This window comes from Gasterosteus aculeatus, chromosome 13 (genome assembly GCF_964276395.1).
Source record: "Gasterosteus aculeatus chromosome 13, fGasAcu3.hap1.1, whole genome shotgun sequence".
Taxonomy (NCBI): Eukaryota; Metazoa; Chordata; class Actinopteri; order Perciformes; family Gasterosteidae; genus Gasterosteus; species Gasterosteus aculeatus.
In genome coordinates this window covers 23,486,088-23,503,669 of record NC_135701.1, presented here as the reverse complement: position 1 = coordinate 23,503,669, position 17,582 = coordinate 23,486,088, and the positions used below count along the sequence as shown (strand labels likewise).

General features: G+C 45.2%; 2 protein-coding genes across 2 annotated transcripts; both read left to right on the top strand.

Annotated features, from left to right (window-relative positions):
• The first annotated feature begins 348 nt into the window (after positions 1 to 348).
• On the top strand, positions 349 to 8,209 carry fibcd1a (fibrinogen C domain containing 1a). The gene is made up of 9 exons (XM_040196208.2): positions 349 to 459; positions 2,766 to 2,844; positions 4,912 to 5,030; positions 5,110 to 5,476; positions 5,591 to 5,723; positions 5,988 to 6,124; positions 6,767 to 6,863; positions 7,100 to 7,279; positions 7,358 to 8,209. Exons 1-9 carry the CDS (start codon positions 383 to 385, stop codon positions 7,618 to 7,620), a joined length of 1,452 nt encoding a protein of 483 aa, XP_040052142.1. The 5' UTR covers positions 349 to 382; the 3' UTR covers positions 7,621 to 8,209.
• A 172-nt stretch (positions 8,210 to 8,381) lies between these two features.
• On the top strand, positions 8,382 to 17,270 carry phf19 (PHD finger protein 19). The gene is made up of 14 exons (XM_040196207.2): positions 8,382 to 8,683; positions 9,355 to 9,532; positions 9,615 to 9,696; positions 11,611 to 11,724; positions 12,260 to 12,354; positions 12,516 to 12,664; positions 12,735 to 12,830; positions 12,929 to 13,118; positions 13,339 to 13,406; positions 13,485 to 13,625; positions 13,765 to 13,825; positions 13,957 to 14,042; positions 14,125 to 14,214; positions 15,404 to 17,270. Exons 1-14 carry the CDS (start codon positions 8,565 to 8,567, stop codon positions 15,741 to 15,743), a joined length of 1,809 nt encoding a protein of 602 aa, XP_040052141.2. The 5' UTR covers positions 8,382 to 8,564; the 3' UTR covers positions 15,744 to 17,270.
• Positions 17,271 to 17,582: the final 312 nt, after the last annotated feature.

Sequence of the window (17,582 nt, the reverse complement as noted above, 5' to 3'; positions counted from 1 at the left end):
GCCGCTTTTAAACAACGTTGGTGTTTTAATGAGCTTGTTTGCTCCGTATTTTATGGCATAGATTGTGTATTTTATAAAACAAAGCAAGGCAACCCGTGATTTTTATCACATCGGCATTTTATTTGTTTGAAATTATAAAAATTATAAATATGTAAATAAATAAAGTTTTTAAATAGAAAAAATCTCTCTCTCTCTCTCTCTCTCCCTGTCTTTCTCTCTCCCTCTCTCTCTCTCTCTCCCTGTCTTTCTCTCTCCCTCTCTCTCTCTCTCTCTCTCTCTCTCTCTCTCTCTCCCTGTCTTTCTCTCTCTCTCTCTCTCTCCCTCTCTCTCTCTCTCTCTCTCTCTCTCATAGGCTTAGTGACTCTCGCCTGGTACACAGCAGATGGTTGTTTCCGTACCGATCAAAGTACATGATGCATCTAAAGTCTCTATAGATTATCGTCTTCTGGAGACAGCGAGGTAACTTTATTAATTATTTCTACCAGTGATTTATAAGTGATTGTTTTTATTATGAGTTTCATCTGAATTGGGAAATAAAAACTAAAATTGATTTAAACTTTTAAAAAGACGGACAGTTTGTAACCATCTTATCATTTGCCTTTTTTCATTCTCGAGAGTATATTTATGTATTTAGTATGTTTTTAGTTGTGTATTTAGAAACTTTTGTAAATTGTTTCATTAATACTAATTAAACATGTGTTTATAAAATGGTCCTTATGTATAAGGGCTCTAAATGAACCATATGTCAAAAGAAATGTCTTTATGTATAAATACTCTGGATGGTCCTTATGCATATATACTCTGAATGATCCTTGTGTATAAATACTCTAAATAGTACTTATGGGTTAACACTTTAAATGGGCCTCATGTATAAATACTTAAGTGTAAAGTCACTTTGAGTCAAATGAAATTGAATCTGACAGAAACATTTAGAGACGTTCAGAGATCAGATCAAAGGCTTCACAGCTAAACGAGTCTTTAGTGACACGTGTTTATAACAAGTCTTCAGTGACAAGTCTCTACTAATACGTTTGTACCACCGTGTGCTAATGTTTACCAATATATATTAATGTGTGCTAGTGTTTATTAACATTTACTAAGGATTACCAATGTCTCTTAATATTTACTAATGTTAACCCATTTTTAGTAATATGTATTCATGTTTACTAATATTTCTGTGTAATAATGTAGTAATGTTTACTAATGTGTACTCATTTTTAGTAATATGTATTCATGTTTACTAATATTTCTGTGTAATAATGTAGTAATGTTTACTAATGTGTACTCATTTTTACAAATGTTTATTAACGTGTAATATATTGTTTTTATAATTAATTATAATTTTTAATTATATTGTGCATATTTTGATTTATTTGGTCATTTGAGAGTATAAAAACGAATGATCAAGTCACTGCTCTCAAAAAACAAGTATACATTAACAAGCCTACTATCTTAACAACAAACAATCACTCATGTTCATGAGTGTGAGAAGCTAGAATACTACCAAAATGGTGGTGTGGTGGTGCTGGTATGGTGTTGTGGTACGTGGTGTGGTGGTGCTGGTATGGTGCTGGTATGGTGTTGTGGTACGTGGTGGTGCTGGTATGGTGTTGTGGTACGTGGTGTGGTGGTGCTGGTATGGTGTTGTGGTACGTGGTGTGGTGGTGCTGGTATGGTGTTCTGGTACGTGGTGTGGTGGTCCTGGTATGGTGCTGGTATGGTGTTGTGGTACGTGGTGTGGTGGTGCTGGTATGGTGTTCTGGTACGTGGTGGTCCTGGTATGGTGCTGGTATGGTGTTGTGGTACGTGGTGTGGTGGTGCTGGTATGGTGTTGTGGTACGTGGTGTGGTGGTGCTGGTATGGTGTTGTGGTACGTGGTGTGGCTGGTATGGTGTTGGTATGGTGTTGTGGTACGTGGTGTGGTGGTGCTGGTATGGTGTTGTGGTACGTGGTGTGGTGGTGCTGGTATGGTGTTGTGGTACGTGGTGTGGCTGGTATGGTGTTGGTATGGTGTTGTGGTACGTGGTGTGGTGGTGCTGGTATGGTGTTGTGGTACGTGGTGTGGTGGTGCTGGTATGGTGTTCTGGTACGTGGTGTGGTGGTCCTGGTATGGTGCTGGTATGGTGTTGTGGTACGTGGTGTGGTGGTGCTGGTATGGTGTTGTGGTACGTGGTGTGGCTGGTATGGTGTTGGTATGGTGTTGTGGTACGTGGTGTGGTGGTGCTGGTATGGTGTTGTGGTACGTGGTGTGGTGGTGCTGGTATGGTGTTGTGGTACGTGGTGTGGCTGGTATGGTGTTGGTATGGTGTTGTGGTACGTGGTGTTGTGGTACGTGGTGTGGTGGTGCTGGTATGGTGTTGTGGTACGTGGTGTGGCTGGTATGGTGTTGGTATGGTGTTGTGGTACGTGGTGTGGTGGTGCTGGTATGGTGTTGTGGTACGTGGTGTGGTGGTGCTGGTATGGTGTTCTGGTACATGGTGTGGTGGTCCTGGTATGGTGCTGGTATGGTGTTGTGGTACGTGGTGTGGTGGTGCTGGTATGGTGTTGTGGTACGTGGTGTGGCTGGTATGGTGTTGGTATGGTGTTGTGGTACGTGGTGTGGTGGTGCTGGTATGGTGTTCTGGTACGTGGTGGTCCTGGTATGGTGCTGGTATGGTGTTGTACCGCATGTACACGTATAGGGTTCTTGAGAAGGTCCACTGGAGCAAGCTCACAAAAGATCCAGTGTCAGGCTTTGTCTCAGTTCAATTGTGTCTGTGTTTCAGGATGATCATGAACGACAGGTGGACCATCATGAACAACAGCAGCTCAGAACTCGGCAGCAAACAACCAAACAAACACAAGGTAAATGCTATGATAATTTAGGGGTGTAACAATTCATTTTAACAACGATTTGATTCGAATCGCGATTCATGGACGATCTGGGTTAATTTAGAACGATTCGATTCAGTGACTTGAAATTGATTCAGTAACTTTACTGGACAGTGCAGGCAAAGTTCCTGAGATCCCTGTTGTTTCTTGTAAGGAAATCAGGTTTAAATAAATTATGGATATTATAAACAAGCAAACAACAATTAATGGCAAATGTATTAACCTTTTATTTGAATCAAGTGCCATTTTCAAAGTAAACAACAAACAATAAATACACAATGTTTGGATCAATTCACAGAACCCCGGATTTTCAACCACATTGTCGGGTCGTATGTCTTTACAGATAAACTTGGCAATTGTTACTGTGATGTTGAGTTTGGTGCTAAATGTCTCGCTCGCAGTCGTCTCCTCCACGCTGTGTTTTGTTGTTGTTCAGAGTTTCGCGCTGCTGCGTACTGATGACGTCACAGACAGGCAGACTGAATCCAGTAACGTTTAACGCGTCTAAAGTGCTAAAAAACAAACAAACAAACACACATCCACACCGCTTTTGTACTTAAATCCAATGTGCAGTTTCCAAGTATCGATACAATCGATTATGTACCATTTCAATCGATTTGAAATCAATATATGTCGTCCGGAATGCCGATTTGCGGAGCACAGATTGATTCAGTTGGATCGCAGGAATATAAATCGATTAATCGATTCAGTGGATGAATCGTTACACCCCTAGTAATTAGCCTATTAGCTCACACCCCCTTTGAGCTCATGAAACCCCTCAGACAGACAGACGGACAGACAGGCAGATAGACGGAGAGACCGACAGAAAGACAAACAATGGGACAGACAGATAGATAGTGAGAAAGACGAACAGACAGATAGACAGCGAGACAGAGAGACAGACAGACAGTGAGACAGTGGGAGATAGATACACAGGAAGGACAGACAGAGTGAGACTGGGGAGAGCGGCAGACAGAGACAATGATAGAAGGTAAGAGAGACAGACGGACAGACAGATAGACAGGAAGGACAGAAAGACCAAGACTGAGAGACATACAGAAAAATGGACAGAAACAGACATAGACAGTGAGACAACATGACAAAGTGACAGAGTCAGACAGATAGAGAGACAGGAAGGACAGACAGACAGATAGACATTGAGTGAGAGAAAGTCAGACGAATAGTGAGAAAAACCGAGAGAAAGACAGAAAGAAAGGACAGAGAGACAGAGAGAGACGGTAACAGAGCTTCAGTGAGTTAAATCCTGTTAATCTGGAGTCTCTAATCTGAAACAGCTGCCTCCTTTACTGAGATCTTCTTAGGATCTACAGATAAACGCAGAGCTAGGATTTACACTGCAGGGGTTACGTTACCCCAGGACAAAACCCAAAGCAACACCACATCTCCAATAACACCACCAATAGCACCACAAGACCACCCAAAACACAACAAGACAACTCCTACCCCAACAACAACACCCACAGCTCCACAGCACCTCCAATAACACCATAACTACCCAACACACAGCACCACCTGAAGCACCATAACACAGTCAATAACACTCCCGATACCACAAAACCACCCAAAGCACCATTACACCTCCAAAAGAACCTTTGTGCCAATGGGAGGGTTTTGTGACGCATGTGTACAGACCGTAAAGCCCTCTGAGGCTAATTTGTCATTTGAAATTTTGGGCTTTAGAAAATAAAATGAATGAAATGGAAAAGAGTTCGGAGTCAAAAAATGAATGAAATGGAAAAGAGTTCGGAGAGCTCAGCAGAACTCACAAGATAATCTGACAGAGATGGAAGTGAGTGGACCTTAGAGTAAGATACTGGTGAGGGCGGCGGCTGTGAGGTGAAGACCAGGTTAGAAGGGAGGTGTGGACCAGGTTGGAAGCAAGGTGAAGATCAGGCTAAATGTCTTCAACTAAGATCCATTAAAATGGTAACTTTAAGACTCAAGGCATGCTGGGAAGGGAGGGGTGCTAACCGTGTCGTAAGCTCATGTCTGATTGTGATTGTATGTGTGTGCACTCAGAGATGCTGTTGCTTCCTGTTGTGGTCTGTCTTTACGCTGGTCGTCACAGCAGTCATTGTTGTCACAGCAACGCTCATCATCCTGTACCTGAACCAGTATCCTCTTCCCTTCATCACCAGGTAAACACACCTGTCTGTCTGTTTTTTTGTTAGTATTTCTCTCTGACCTGCGTGTCTGTCGCTGCTGTCACGATAACAGGGGCCGAGTCTCCTCCGCTTCGCCCGTGATCTCAACCAATCCCACAGAGTCTGGTGCCCTGGTGTCGGTGTCACGTGTCACAGAAGGAGAGCCAATCAGCATCTTCTTGGACCCAAACTGTCCTGACTACAGCGAGAGCTTCCTGCGCTGGGAGGCGCTGCAGACCTCTCTGCTGCGGACGCTGGCTAATCACAAGGCAGAGGATTGGCAGGACACAGGGTTTGACCACAAGCTGGCCGAGGAGTTAAAGGTACTGTCAGGCCACGCCCACAACCTAAGGCTGGAAGCTGATTCGCTGAAGAGAGGTCAAGGTGTTCTGGACCAGCGACTGGACGGGTTGCAGAGCGAGCAAAGCCGCATCATCCAGGTCATTATATAAATAATAATAACAAATATGTAACTCCTGTAATCTCCTTCCCTCTCCAATTTGTGTGCATAAATATATATATGTTCCCTTTATTGATATTCCATACGTGAACAGGTGCTGTCTGACAGTCAGTCAGGTGTGTTGAAGCTGGTCTCAGGCTTCAGTGATTCTCTACTGAGCCTCCAGAGAGAGACAGAGAATATGAGGAGGGTCAACAAAGACCTGCAGGGTGACAGCAACCCCCGAGGTGATCACCCTATTCCACATTGATACACATTAGTATACACATTAAACATTGTAATATACATACGTAATACACCCTCAATATCAGGTTTACCCTCACAACCGGGTCCTGGGGGTCCAGTCAACATGTGGCCTCTCTCTATCTATCTCCTTTTACCCCTCTCTCTCTCTGACTGTCTCTCTGTACTTGTCTCTCTTCACCTCTCTCTCTCTCCCTCTGTCTCTCTATCTGCGGATTTCTGACTCTCTCTAAATTTCTGTCTCTCAGCTCTCAGACCCAGAGACTGCTCGGAGGTCTTGAGTTCCGGTGGTTCTGAGGATGGAGTTTATTCTGTATTTCCAACTCATGATCCTGACGGCTTTATGGTTTACTGCGACATGAGCACTGATGGAGGGGGCTGGACGGTGTGCAACACACAAACTAACACACCTTCATACAGACACACACAAATCACAAAGATAAAGAGTGTCAAAAGTTTTAACATCTCAATTCCACCAATCACATCCCACCAATCGCATTCCACCAATCATATTCCACCAATTACATTCCACTAATCACATTCCACCAATTACATTCTACTAATCACATCCCACCAATCACATTCTACTAATAACATTCAACCAGTCACATTCCAACAATCACATTCCAACAATCACATTCCAACAATCATATTCCAACAATCACATTCCACTAATCGCATTCAGCCAGTCACATCCCACCAATCACATTCCACTAATCAAATTAAACAAATCACATCCCACCAATCACATTCCAACAATCACATTCCACTAATCGCATTCAGCCAGTCACATCCCACCAATTACATCCCACCAATCACATCCCACCAATCACATTCCACTAATCACATTAAACAAATCACATCCCACCAATCACATCCCACCAATCACATTCCACTAATCACATTAAACAAATCACATCCCACCAATCACACACAAGGTATTAGTAGACGCCCCACCAGCACCATTAATGAATTAATTAATAGAATCCCTGCTCCATTTGTCAATATTTTAATTGATTGTCTTCAGGTGATTCAGAGGAGGGAAGACGGATCAGTAAACTTTTTCAGGGACTGGACGGCTTACAGAGACGGATTTGGAAGAAATACAGGAGAACACTGGCTGGGTACACCTACACACACAAACAAATACACACATAGAGACACACACAGCGACACATACACATACCGTCTCTACCGTCATACTGCTTGTCTGTCTGTCGGGTCTACAGAGGATGTACCCACTCCAGATCCAGTGGGTACGAGTTATGGATCAACATGTCTGTCTTTCTATCTCTCTCTATCTCGGACCCTCTCCCTGTCTTTCAACCCCTACCCGTCTATCTCCCTGCCTGTCTCTCAGGTCTCCAGAGGATGTACTCCCTCACCAGATCTGGTGGTTATGAGTTAAGGATTGACATGTCTGACTTCGACAACACCACAGCCTTTGCTCGTTACGGAGACTTCTCTGTGGGTCGGGACTCAGTGAACCCCGAGGAGGACGGATACCCGCTGGAGGTGGACCAGTACTCAGGGACCGCAGGTATTCACACTAGTACTGATGCTGTACTATGTACATATAAATGCACACAGTACTACCAGGTGTTCTTCTGGCCTCCAGGTGACTCCCTCCTGAAGCACTCTGGGATGCAGTTCACCACCAAAGACCGGGACCAGGACCAGTCAGAGAATAACTGTGCAGCCTACTACCAGGGCGCCTGGTGGTACCGTAACTGCCACACTTCCAACCTGAACGGACAGTATCTGAGAGGAGGCCATGCCTCCTACGCCGATGGGGTGGAGTGGTCCAGCTGGACGGGCTGGCAGTACTCGCTCAGATTCACAGAGATGAAGATACGACCCAATGCTAAACCAGGCTCCTGATCATATGATCCTAAAATATTACATCTGACCTTTGACCCTTAAACCGGATCTATGAGCCCCTGGCCCTTAAACTTTGACCTCGGACCGCTGACCTATAAGCTTGACCTTTGGGCTCTCAAACTTGAGCTCTGACCCTTGAAACTAATCGTTGGTCCCAAGTTCTGCCCTCTGACCCTTAAACCTGACCCCTGCCCTCAAACCTCCTCCGCCTACACCTAAACTGTAGCTCTGCCCCTTAAGCCTGACCTCTAACCCCTAAACCTGACTGCTGAATCATTAATCTGTAACTTTGAAATTTGACCCATTTTCCGTCACCTGGAGAAAAAAACCATCACTGTGTTATGTGTTTTATAAAAAGTGATAATTATTAGAATAACTATAAGTATAGTATACAATCTTATTTACGTTTGTTTTGTTTCCTGCTGGTTGTGTGTTCTGATCAAATACTTACATGTTGAGTGATGTGGATTCAAAGCATACGGTTCAAGAATTTGTGATTGCTTGAGTTTTATTCTATATTCAAAGAATAAATCACACGTTTAAGCTCTGACTAATTAAACAATTGATCAATAAAGCTATTTTACTTTTATGTTGTTCTTAATATCTCATGAATTGATTGATGATATTTATCGAATATGAATGGTTATAAAAGCCAAGACATTTAAAAGAATAATGCCAGTAGTTCAGTCTCTTTCAAAATAAAAGATAACGTTTATAAAATCAGATTGGATGATCTGAACGGCACCACGCTACTTCCTGGTGCTGACGTGATGACGACACCAATGACCGAGACGACGATTATGACGCGATGTAGATGATGGAAAACCTCCTCCTGTGATTCGCGGGAAAAGTGCAAAATGGCGACGGCCGAAGTTTGAAGTTTAGCGCGACGAAACTAGAGGAAGAGAGAGAGAGGAAGAGAGAGAGACAAGGCGGATGCATGTATGAGAGACAGGACAGATAGATTAACAGAGAGTTGGTGTGAAGACACAAACTGTCTGTCTGTCCTCCCTGGAATAACAACCTGTCTGTCGGAGAGGACACACATACCGGACCACAGGACGTAAGACAGCTTTGCTTCGTTTGGCTCCATATGTTCTATGCATGTACTAATATATCATATCTGTACATTTACATGTGCATGTATTATGCATACACATGTTCATATATTTGCTAAACACAAGCTTCATATCGGTAAACCGTTTTTTACAGCTGAGTAAAGCCGTTAGAATTCCACCGCGGTGTGTGTGTGTGTGTGTGTGCGCGCGCGCGCGTCATTGACAGGATGTTACCCGGGTTACTGGTGTCAGGGGGCGGGGCCAACCGTGGTTAGTCTGTTATGACGGGAGACTTGATGCGCATGCGCCGACTTCTAAAATCCCCTGACAGTTCAGGAATGACTGACAGCCACAACCTGTCTGGGAGACACCCTAATCCTCATCTTTAAAACTGATCAATATCAATGGAACTGATCAAGTTCTATGAAACTGATCTCTTATATTGATCTTCATAACAGTTTAATAATCGTTCATAAGTTCATTTATTTTTGACTGAAGCTTCTTGTTATTGTTTAGAATTAGTTCATTGACAGTTTACTCTTGTTGAATGTTTAAAGTGAATATTTATGAAACTACTTTTTTTATTGACCTGAATCACTGTTAAAGGCAGAGGAGTCAAAGGGATTCAGGTGAGAACTCAACCTGTCTGTCTCTCTTCCCTTCTCTCTACCTGTAGGATGTTTGAGGACCTGATTGAAGCCTTCTGTGGTCTGGAGCCTCAGGTGGCTCAAGGGGGCGGGACATGTCGGAAAGGCCAGAGCCCAAGAGAGGAGGCGCAGTTTAGTCTGAGTGTTGGACAGTTCGTCCTCTGTCATTGGTCAGATGGACTCTACTACCTGGGCAAGATACAGAGAGTAAGACATCATTTTTTCCTCATTGGCTGGTGTTAGCCTCTGATTGGTCAGTGCTGACATCTGGTCTCTGATTGGTGAACAGGTAAGCCCTCCGCGGCTGAGCTGCTTCGTCACATTTGAGGACAACTCCAAGTTCTGGGTCCTCTGTAAGGACATCCAACATGGTGAGATACAGACTGGTTGTGAGAGAATCTTCAAGGTCTGTCACGATAACTGCTTTTTGTTTATGGATTATTGCACCAAAATGAATTACCAAGCACCAAGCCTGATGCATTCTGCTTCTTATGTCTAAATATTTAGAAGAATAAAACATTCTTTGTTCTTTGAAAGCGCATCCTTGCAGAGACATCCAACCTAGTGAGAGAACGAGAGGTAGTGAGAGAGAGACATCCAACCTAGTGAGAGAACGAGAGGTAGTGAGAGAGAGACATCCAACCTAGTGAGAGAACGAGAGGTAGAGAGAGAGACATCCAACCTAGTGAGAGAACGAGAGGTAGTGAGAGAGAGACATCCAACCTAGTGAGAGAACGAGAGGTAGTGAGAGACATCCAACCTAGTGAGAGAACGAGAGGTAGTGAGAGAGAGACATCCAACCTAGTGAGAGAACGAGAGGTAGTGAGAGAGAGACATCCAACCTAGTGAGAGAACGAGAGGTAGTGAGAGAGAGACATCCAACCTAGTGAGAGAACGAGAGGTAGTGAGAGAGAGACATCCAACCTAGTGAGAGAACGAGAGGTAGTGAGAGAGAGAGACATCCAACCTAGTGAGAGAACGAGAGGTAGTGAGAGAGAGACATCCAACCTAGTGAGAGAACGAGAGGTAGTGAGAGAGAGACATCCAACCTAGTGAGAGAACGAGAGGTAGTGAGAGAGAGACATCCAACCTAGTGAGAGAACGAGAGGTAGCGAGAGAGAGACATCCAACCTAGTGAGAGAACGAGAGGTAGCGAGAGAGAGACATCCAACCTAGTGAGAGAACGAGAGGTAGCGAGAGAGAGACATCCAACCTAGTGAGAGAACGAGAGGTAGTGAGAGAGAGACATCCAACCTAGTGAGAGAACGAGAGGTAGTGAGAGAGAGACATCCAACCTAGTGAGAGAACGAGAGGTAGTGAGAGAGAGACATCCAACCTAGTGAGAGAACGAGAGGTAGTGAGAGAGAGACATCCAACCTAGTGAGAGAACGAGAGGTAGTGAGAGAGAGACATCCAACCTAGTGAGAGAACGAGAGGTAGTGAGAGAGAGACATCCAACCTAGTGAGAGAACGAGAGGTAGTGAGAGAGAGACATCCAACCTAGTGAGAGAACGAGAGGTAGCGAGAGAGAGACATCCAACCTAGTGAGAGAACGAGAGGTAGCGAGAGAGAGACATCCAACCTAGTGAGAGAACGAGAGGTAGCGAGAGAGAGACATCCAACCTAGTGAGAGAACGAGAGGTAGTGAGAGAGAGACATCCAACCTAGTGAGAGAACGAGAGGTAGTGAGAGAGAGACATCCAACCTAGTGAGAGAACGAGAGGTAGTGAGAGAGAGACATCCAACCTAGTGAGAGAACGAGAGGTAGTGAGAGAGAGACATCCAACCTAGTGAGAGAACGAGAGGTAGTGAGAGAGAGACATCCAACCTAGTGAGAGAACGAGAGGTAGTGAGAGAGAGACATCCAACCTAGTGAGAGAACGAGAGGTAGTGAGAGAGAGACATCCAACCTAGTGAGAGAACGAGAGGTAGTGAGAGAGAGACATCCAACCTAGTGAGAGAACGAGAGGTAGTGAGAGAGAGACATCCAACCTAGTGAGAGAACGAGAGGTAGTGAGAGAGAGAGACATCCAACCTAGTGAGAGAACGAGAGGTAGTGAGAGAGACATCCAACCTAGTGAGAGAACGAGAGGTAGTGAGAGAGAGACATCCAACCTAGTGAGAGAACGAGAGGTAGTGAGAGAGAGAGACATCCAACCTAGTGCGAGAACGAGAGGTAGTGAGAGAGAGACAGGCACCGTCAATGTGTCCCACCATAATGCTGATTCTGTCCGTCTAATATCTCTCTGGCTGTCAATCACAATCTCTGTCTAATCGCGTTGTAGCCGGAGTGCCGGGGGAGGAGCCTCGCTGCTCAGTTTGTCAGGAGGCGGAGCCAAACGCTGACAACCAATCAAACCCAAACAACCAGATCCTCATCTGTGGCAAATGTGGCATCGGTATGTATGACAGGCAGTGAGACACGCAGTGAGACAGGGAACTGGTTAAACTAGTCATGAAGTCTATGTTTGTAAGAGGACAAGAGTGTCTCCATGTAGAAACCGGTCTTGATTAGGCGATTAATGTCATCAAATATTTTAACGCTGTTAACGCAACTTTGTTTACTTCCGGTCTTCCAAAAGTAAAGTAAAATTTAACCCCGAAAAGGAAACAACCTGAAACAGTGTCACTAGCAAACAGAGCACTTTACGCACCGCTAGCTGCTTGGCTACTTCCATCTCAACATCTACACTGCAGAGGACCACCACTGTGTCCCCAAAAGACAGTGGTTTGTAAACCACGTCCCGTGGGGACATTGTTGGCACACACTCTTCAAATTATGGAGAGCTGAGAGCAAAGCGCACAAGGACAGCAGGAAGAGTTCAACGTGTTCCAGCCGGTAGAATTCTGCCTCCAAACTGGTCAAATGTGTGTAGCTTTGTATCTAGAATACACGCTTTCATTACTTGTAATAATAATAATGTGTCTCCCCAGGTTTCCACCAGCAGTGCCACCTCCCTCCTGTAGAGAGCAGCGTTAGTCTCAGTCCTTGGTTCTGTAGACGCTGTGTCTTCGCTCTGGCTGTTCGGGTATAAAACATCTATTGCCTACCTGTCTGTCACAGTCTGTATCTCTCTCTGACTCTATGTCCTTCCATCTGTCTTACTACCTGTCTGTCTCTCTGTTTCACTCTAGCTCTCTTCCTGTGTCACTACCTGTTTGATTACCTGTCTGTCTCTTCTCTCCTCAGAAAGGAGGCGCTCTAAAGAAAGGGCCGATAGCTAAAGCTCTGTCAGCCATGAAGCAGGTGTTCCCCTACGACCTGGACTCTCTGGACTGGGACTCTCAGCACCGGACCAATCACCAACAGTGTTACTGTTACTGTGGAGGCCCTGGAGAGTAAGACTGACCTAGGAGAGGCTCACACACTCACTGTGACATCACAGACTCACCTGGGTTTTGTCTACAGGTGGTACCTGAAGATGCTGCAGTGTTTCAGATGTCAGCAGTGGTTCCATGAAGCCTGTACTCAGTGTCTGCAGGAGTCTATGATGTTTGGAGATAGGTGAGGAAGCTCTTCCTCTGATTGTAATGAGACCGTGACCCCTGACCTTTCCTCTGTCTGTAGTGAGACAGTGACCTCCTCCTCCTCCTCCTCCTCAGGTTCTACCTCTTCCTGTGTTCGGTCTGTAATAAAGGATCAGAGTACGTCCGTCGTCTTTCTCTGCGCTGGGTGGATCTGGTTCATCTGGTCCTCTACAACCTGTCAGTCAGCAGCAAGAAGAAATACTTTGAGCTGGACGAGATCCTCACCTTAGTGTCTGCCAGCTGGGAACCCCTACAGCTCGGGAAGGTACCAGACCCAACCTGGACCGGACTAAACCAGACCCAACCTGGACCGGACTAAACCAGACCCAACCTGGACCGGACCCAACCTGGACCGGACTAAACCAGACCCAACCTGGACCGGACTAAACCAGACCCAACCTGGACCGGACCCAACCTGGACCGGACTAAACCAGACCCAACAAGCCTTTGCAACCCTGATCTTAACCCTTCTGTCTGTGTTTTAGCTGTCCCACACTCCTCCATCAGAGAGGGGGCAGCACCTGCTGGACGCGCTGAATAAATACAAGAGCAAGTAAGACCACGACTTCTACCGTCAGCGCCAATATATATGATTGTATGTATTGATGACTGTGTGTGTGTGTGTGTTGAGGTTTCTGTGCGGAAAAGAGATCAAGAAGAGGAAATGCATCTTCCGTCTGAGGACCAGAGTCCCTCCAAACCCCCCCTCCAAACTGTTTCCTGAGCGCTCCCAGAGTGACGGAGGGCTGGGCCACAAGAAACGCCCCGTCAGGTACGTCTTTACTCCTTAGTTCTATCTGCGTCCCAGAACAGCAGTGGGTTAGGAAGTCCTGACACCAAGAGGTAGTCCAGTGGTGATTCCTTAAAGTGTGTGTGTGTGTGTGTGTGTGTGTGTGTGTGTGTGTTTTCAGTGCTTCTGCTGAGAAGAGGAAGAGGAAGTCCAAGTGGCTCCTAGAAGATGCGATTCCTAATGTAAGACTTTAGTGCTTTGGCTCTACTTCTATTCTATCTCTTTTTTACAAGACTAAACTGTGTGTGTGTGTGTGTGTGTGTGTGTGTGTGTGTGTGTGTGTGTGTGTGTGTGTGTGTGTGTGTGTATCTAGAACAAACTGTCCTGCAGTTGGACCTCCAACCATCACATGGCAAACATCTTTGACTTCACCCTAGATGAGCTGCAGAGTGTGAAAAGGTGAGACATAGAACAATAATCCACCGATACATGAAGCCATAATCAATCAGTGTAAATATCAGTTGATCTTGTTCTGGTTCAGTTGCTCCAGCCGATCAGTCAGTATTGATCAGGACTCCACTGATGCCTCCACTTCAGGTTCTGCTACAACCAGCGCCTCATATCACTTCAGGTAACCAACACCTCCACCTTTATGCTCCTATGTGGTTAAAGGTTTATACCTACATCTTTTTGTGTTTGTTTTTTACTTCTAAAAAGAACTGTAACTAACTCCAGATCCGGACCCAGAAGCTAAAACGGACAGTTGTGATTCAAATCTGACGAGGCACTCCTATTGGTCGTCTTGGCAGTGGTGGCTTAAATCACAGACCAATAGCATTCGAGTTAAACCCTCCCACGTGATACCACTCGACCAATCAAGTCTTTGCACTCCAGGCAGTGTGATATTGTCTCGAGTGCAGACAGATTAGAGAGGTAGCTGCATATCACGAATAAAAAGACGGACAGAAGAAAAACGATGTATTGAAATTTGAGAAAAAGACAAGTAAGACGGGGAAAGTGAGAGAAAGGGACTGGTGAGAAAAATAAGGAACAAATTGCGCTTTGCAAAAAGAGAACAGTGCACAAAGAAAGTAGAGTATTTAATCCTCAATAGACGGACTGGATTCTGTTCATCTTCTCACTGCAGCACTGAACCAGCGTCTCATCAGGCTCAATGAGCATTAACGTCCAGGCAGCAAAACTAGAGCTCAATTCTCTCACTGAGCAAAACAGTATATTGTATAAAACTGTTCAATTGTTAAAATGTGTTTATATTTATTATGTATAATTGGCTGAGACTGTCAAGTCCAAATGTGAAACAGAAAAGGGGAAATTCAAGCTTTTCTTCAATTACAATTTTCACCTTCTATTCGTTTTCTCTTCATTTCAAATGCAGCCCTAATTTTATTTAGTTAGAGAAAATTGTTTATATTTAAATTTGATTTGTTAGTGGAGTATTGATTAAATGCAAACGTTGATACAACTATATTCCTCTATTTAATCACACTAAACACTCACATGATGATCTTCTGGAAGAAATGTTCTCTAACTGGACCTACATTTTAGTTGAATACCCCTGTTATACACTGTACGTAGAGGTCAAAGGATGAGTCGAGTGACCAAAAAATCTTATTCTGATTCTTCATCCTTCAATGTTGTCCTCCACCTTCATCCACTAACTTCATTCTCCACCATTATCCTCCACTTCCTGCTTGTCCATCCTCCTTCTTTATCACCCATCTTTCTTCTTCATCTTCTATCTTTATCCTCCATAGCCTACCGGCACTCTAACCCTTGACCTCTATCCTCTGTGTCCTCAGAAGGAAGGTTGGCAGCCGGAAGAGGAAGTTGCCTAGCAATGGCTACAGATACTGGGCCAGTCGCAGTGAGGTAGGGGAGGAGCTCAGAGGGGAGGAGCCTTCTAGGATGCTTGAAGACCAAGAAGCTCTGACCCACTTGACTGCAGACTCCTCCCACTTCCTGTCTGACCCCACCCAGATCCCATCTGACTCCTCCCACCTCCACTCCTCCATCTCCTCTTATTTTGGAGTGGCGGGCAGACTGACCAACGGGGAGACATACCAGGTGTTGGCTCGCCGCATCACTCCTCAGGGGACAGTCCAGTACCTACTGGAGTGGGAGGGCACTACACCTTATTAGGACGTTTACAGAACAGGTTAGATTCCTCTTCCTCCACGCTCACGGAGAGCTGCTGATTGGTCCACACATTCTGACCAATCAGTTCACTACGTCAAGTTTTAAATAGCGTCTCACGTATGAACTTCTGGGTGACATTTGTCCCCATGAGCCCCTGTGAGATGTCTCTGCATGCTGAGGTGAGTTTGGAGGAACCAGGTATCAAAGCTGATCAGAAGACTGTATTTAGTGATAAAATAATAGTGCCAAAGACCTTAAACACACTCACACAGACTCGCACACCATACCTGCAAACATGTCGCTTTTAGGGGAAATTTGTCCTTTTGAAATGGAAATAGGTCTTCCACGTGTATCGTGTAAACCGGAGAAAAGGCGATCCGTCACAATAAAACATCTTTTATGTGACGTAACGAGTCACGTCAAAGCGTCTTCGTCCCTCCAACTTTTCATCCTTTTACTCCAAATCAGTGCTGCCAACGTGGCGACTTTCTAACCCCCCTCGGTGTCAAATCCCAGGGACATTCCCTGATGTCATTGGAGACGTGGTGGTTCTGCACTTCCTGTCCTCAGCAAGTGTCCCAGGAGCCTCGCGGCAGACAGAGAGGGGTCCACACTGCCGATCCTACTGCGCCATTACAACTATGCAAATTAGTCTGACGTCATTTAGCAGCATTTTTGCAGGTATGACACACACAGACTCACACAGGGTGGGACGGTGGTGGAGAGGTTACCTATGTACCCTCACAGGAGAAGGTCTGGGCTTCAAACCCACCCAGCCCCTTTCTGGATGGAACCTGCATGTTCTCCAGTCGGCATGGGTTCTCTCTGCGTTCTCCGGCTTCCTGCCTCAGTCCACAAACATGCAGGATGTGTTCATTGGTGCCTCTAAATGTCCTGTAGGTGTGAGAGTGAGTGAGTGATTGGAGAACAGTCCAGTGGACCGCGGACCCCTCGAGGACACTCACACACAGACCCTAAACACAAACACAGGCACACACACACACACACCTACACACAGTAGTACAGTATTGTGGTCTTTTCTCCGATAGTTTTTTTTCTTGCTCTATCGCCCCCAAGCTGTCAAACAGCTCACTTCACCACCTCTTTCGTCTTTCCCCACCTTCTAGGGAGGAGCATGGGGGTTATAGCCCCTCCCACAAATCATAATTAAAAATATAATCAAAGGAATTTGAACACTTTTCTTCATAAAGAAGAGTCCAGTGCTTCTTGTGGGAGTTTCTTGCACTATTGTCCCATTCAGAATCTATGCAAACACCATTAGTGTTAAATCAGTTAAATGACGTTAGAGGCTAGCTCCACGCTAACTCAGCCCCTTGGTTTGAATGCGTAATGCTAACACTGCTAGTGGTGCCACAGTCACTTTAACCATGACTCTTGTTGCCATAGTAACCAGGCTCCCCTCCTATTGGCCTGTTTTGATCACATGACTGTTTGTTTGGCTTTTGTTCTGTTCCCTACAGCTGACCAATAAGCTGCTGGCTTTCTCTGTAATAAAAAGAACTTGTCTAACCGTGTGTGTGTGCGTGCGCACGCAGCAGGTCTGCTAATGTAATTACGCTAACGGTGCATCAAGAGTCAGTCAGATGGTTCTGGTCAGACCGACGGGTAAGTTGTCTCACAGCCTTCGAAGTGATCAACCACAGCTGAAGAGTGGAGCTCCATGTTCCACATTCATGTCTGTTGGTGGGTGTGTCTCAATTCATTAGGCTGCAACCTTCAGCCTTCACACCAGTGAAGAGTGGGTTAGGGTTAGCTATATTCCACGGATATAAATGTTATAATATATAACATCACGTCTTAGGTTATGAAATGGCTTAAGTC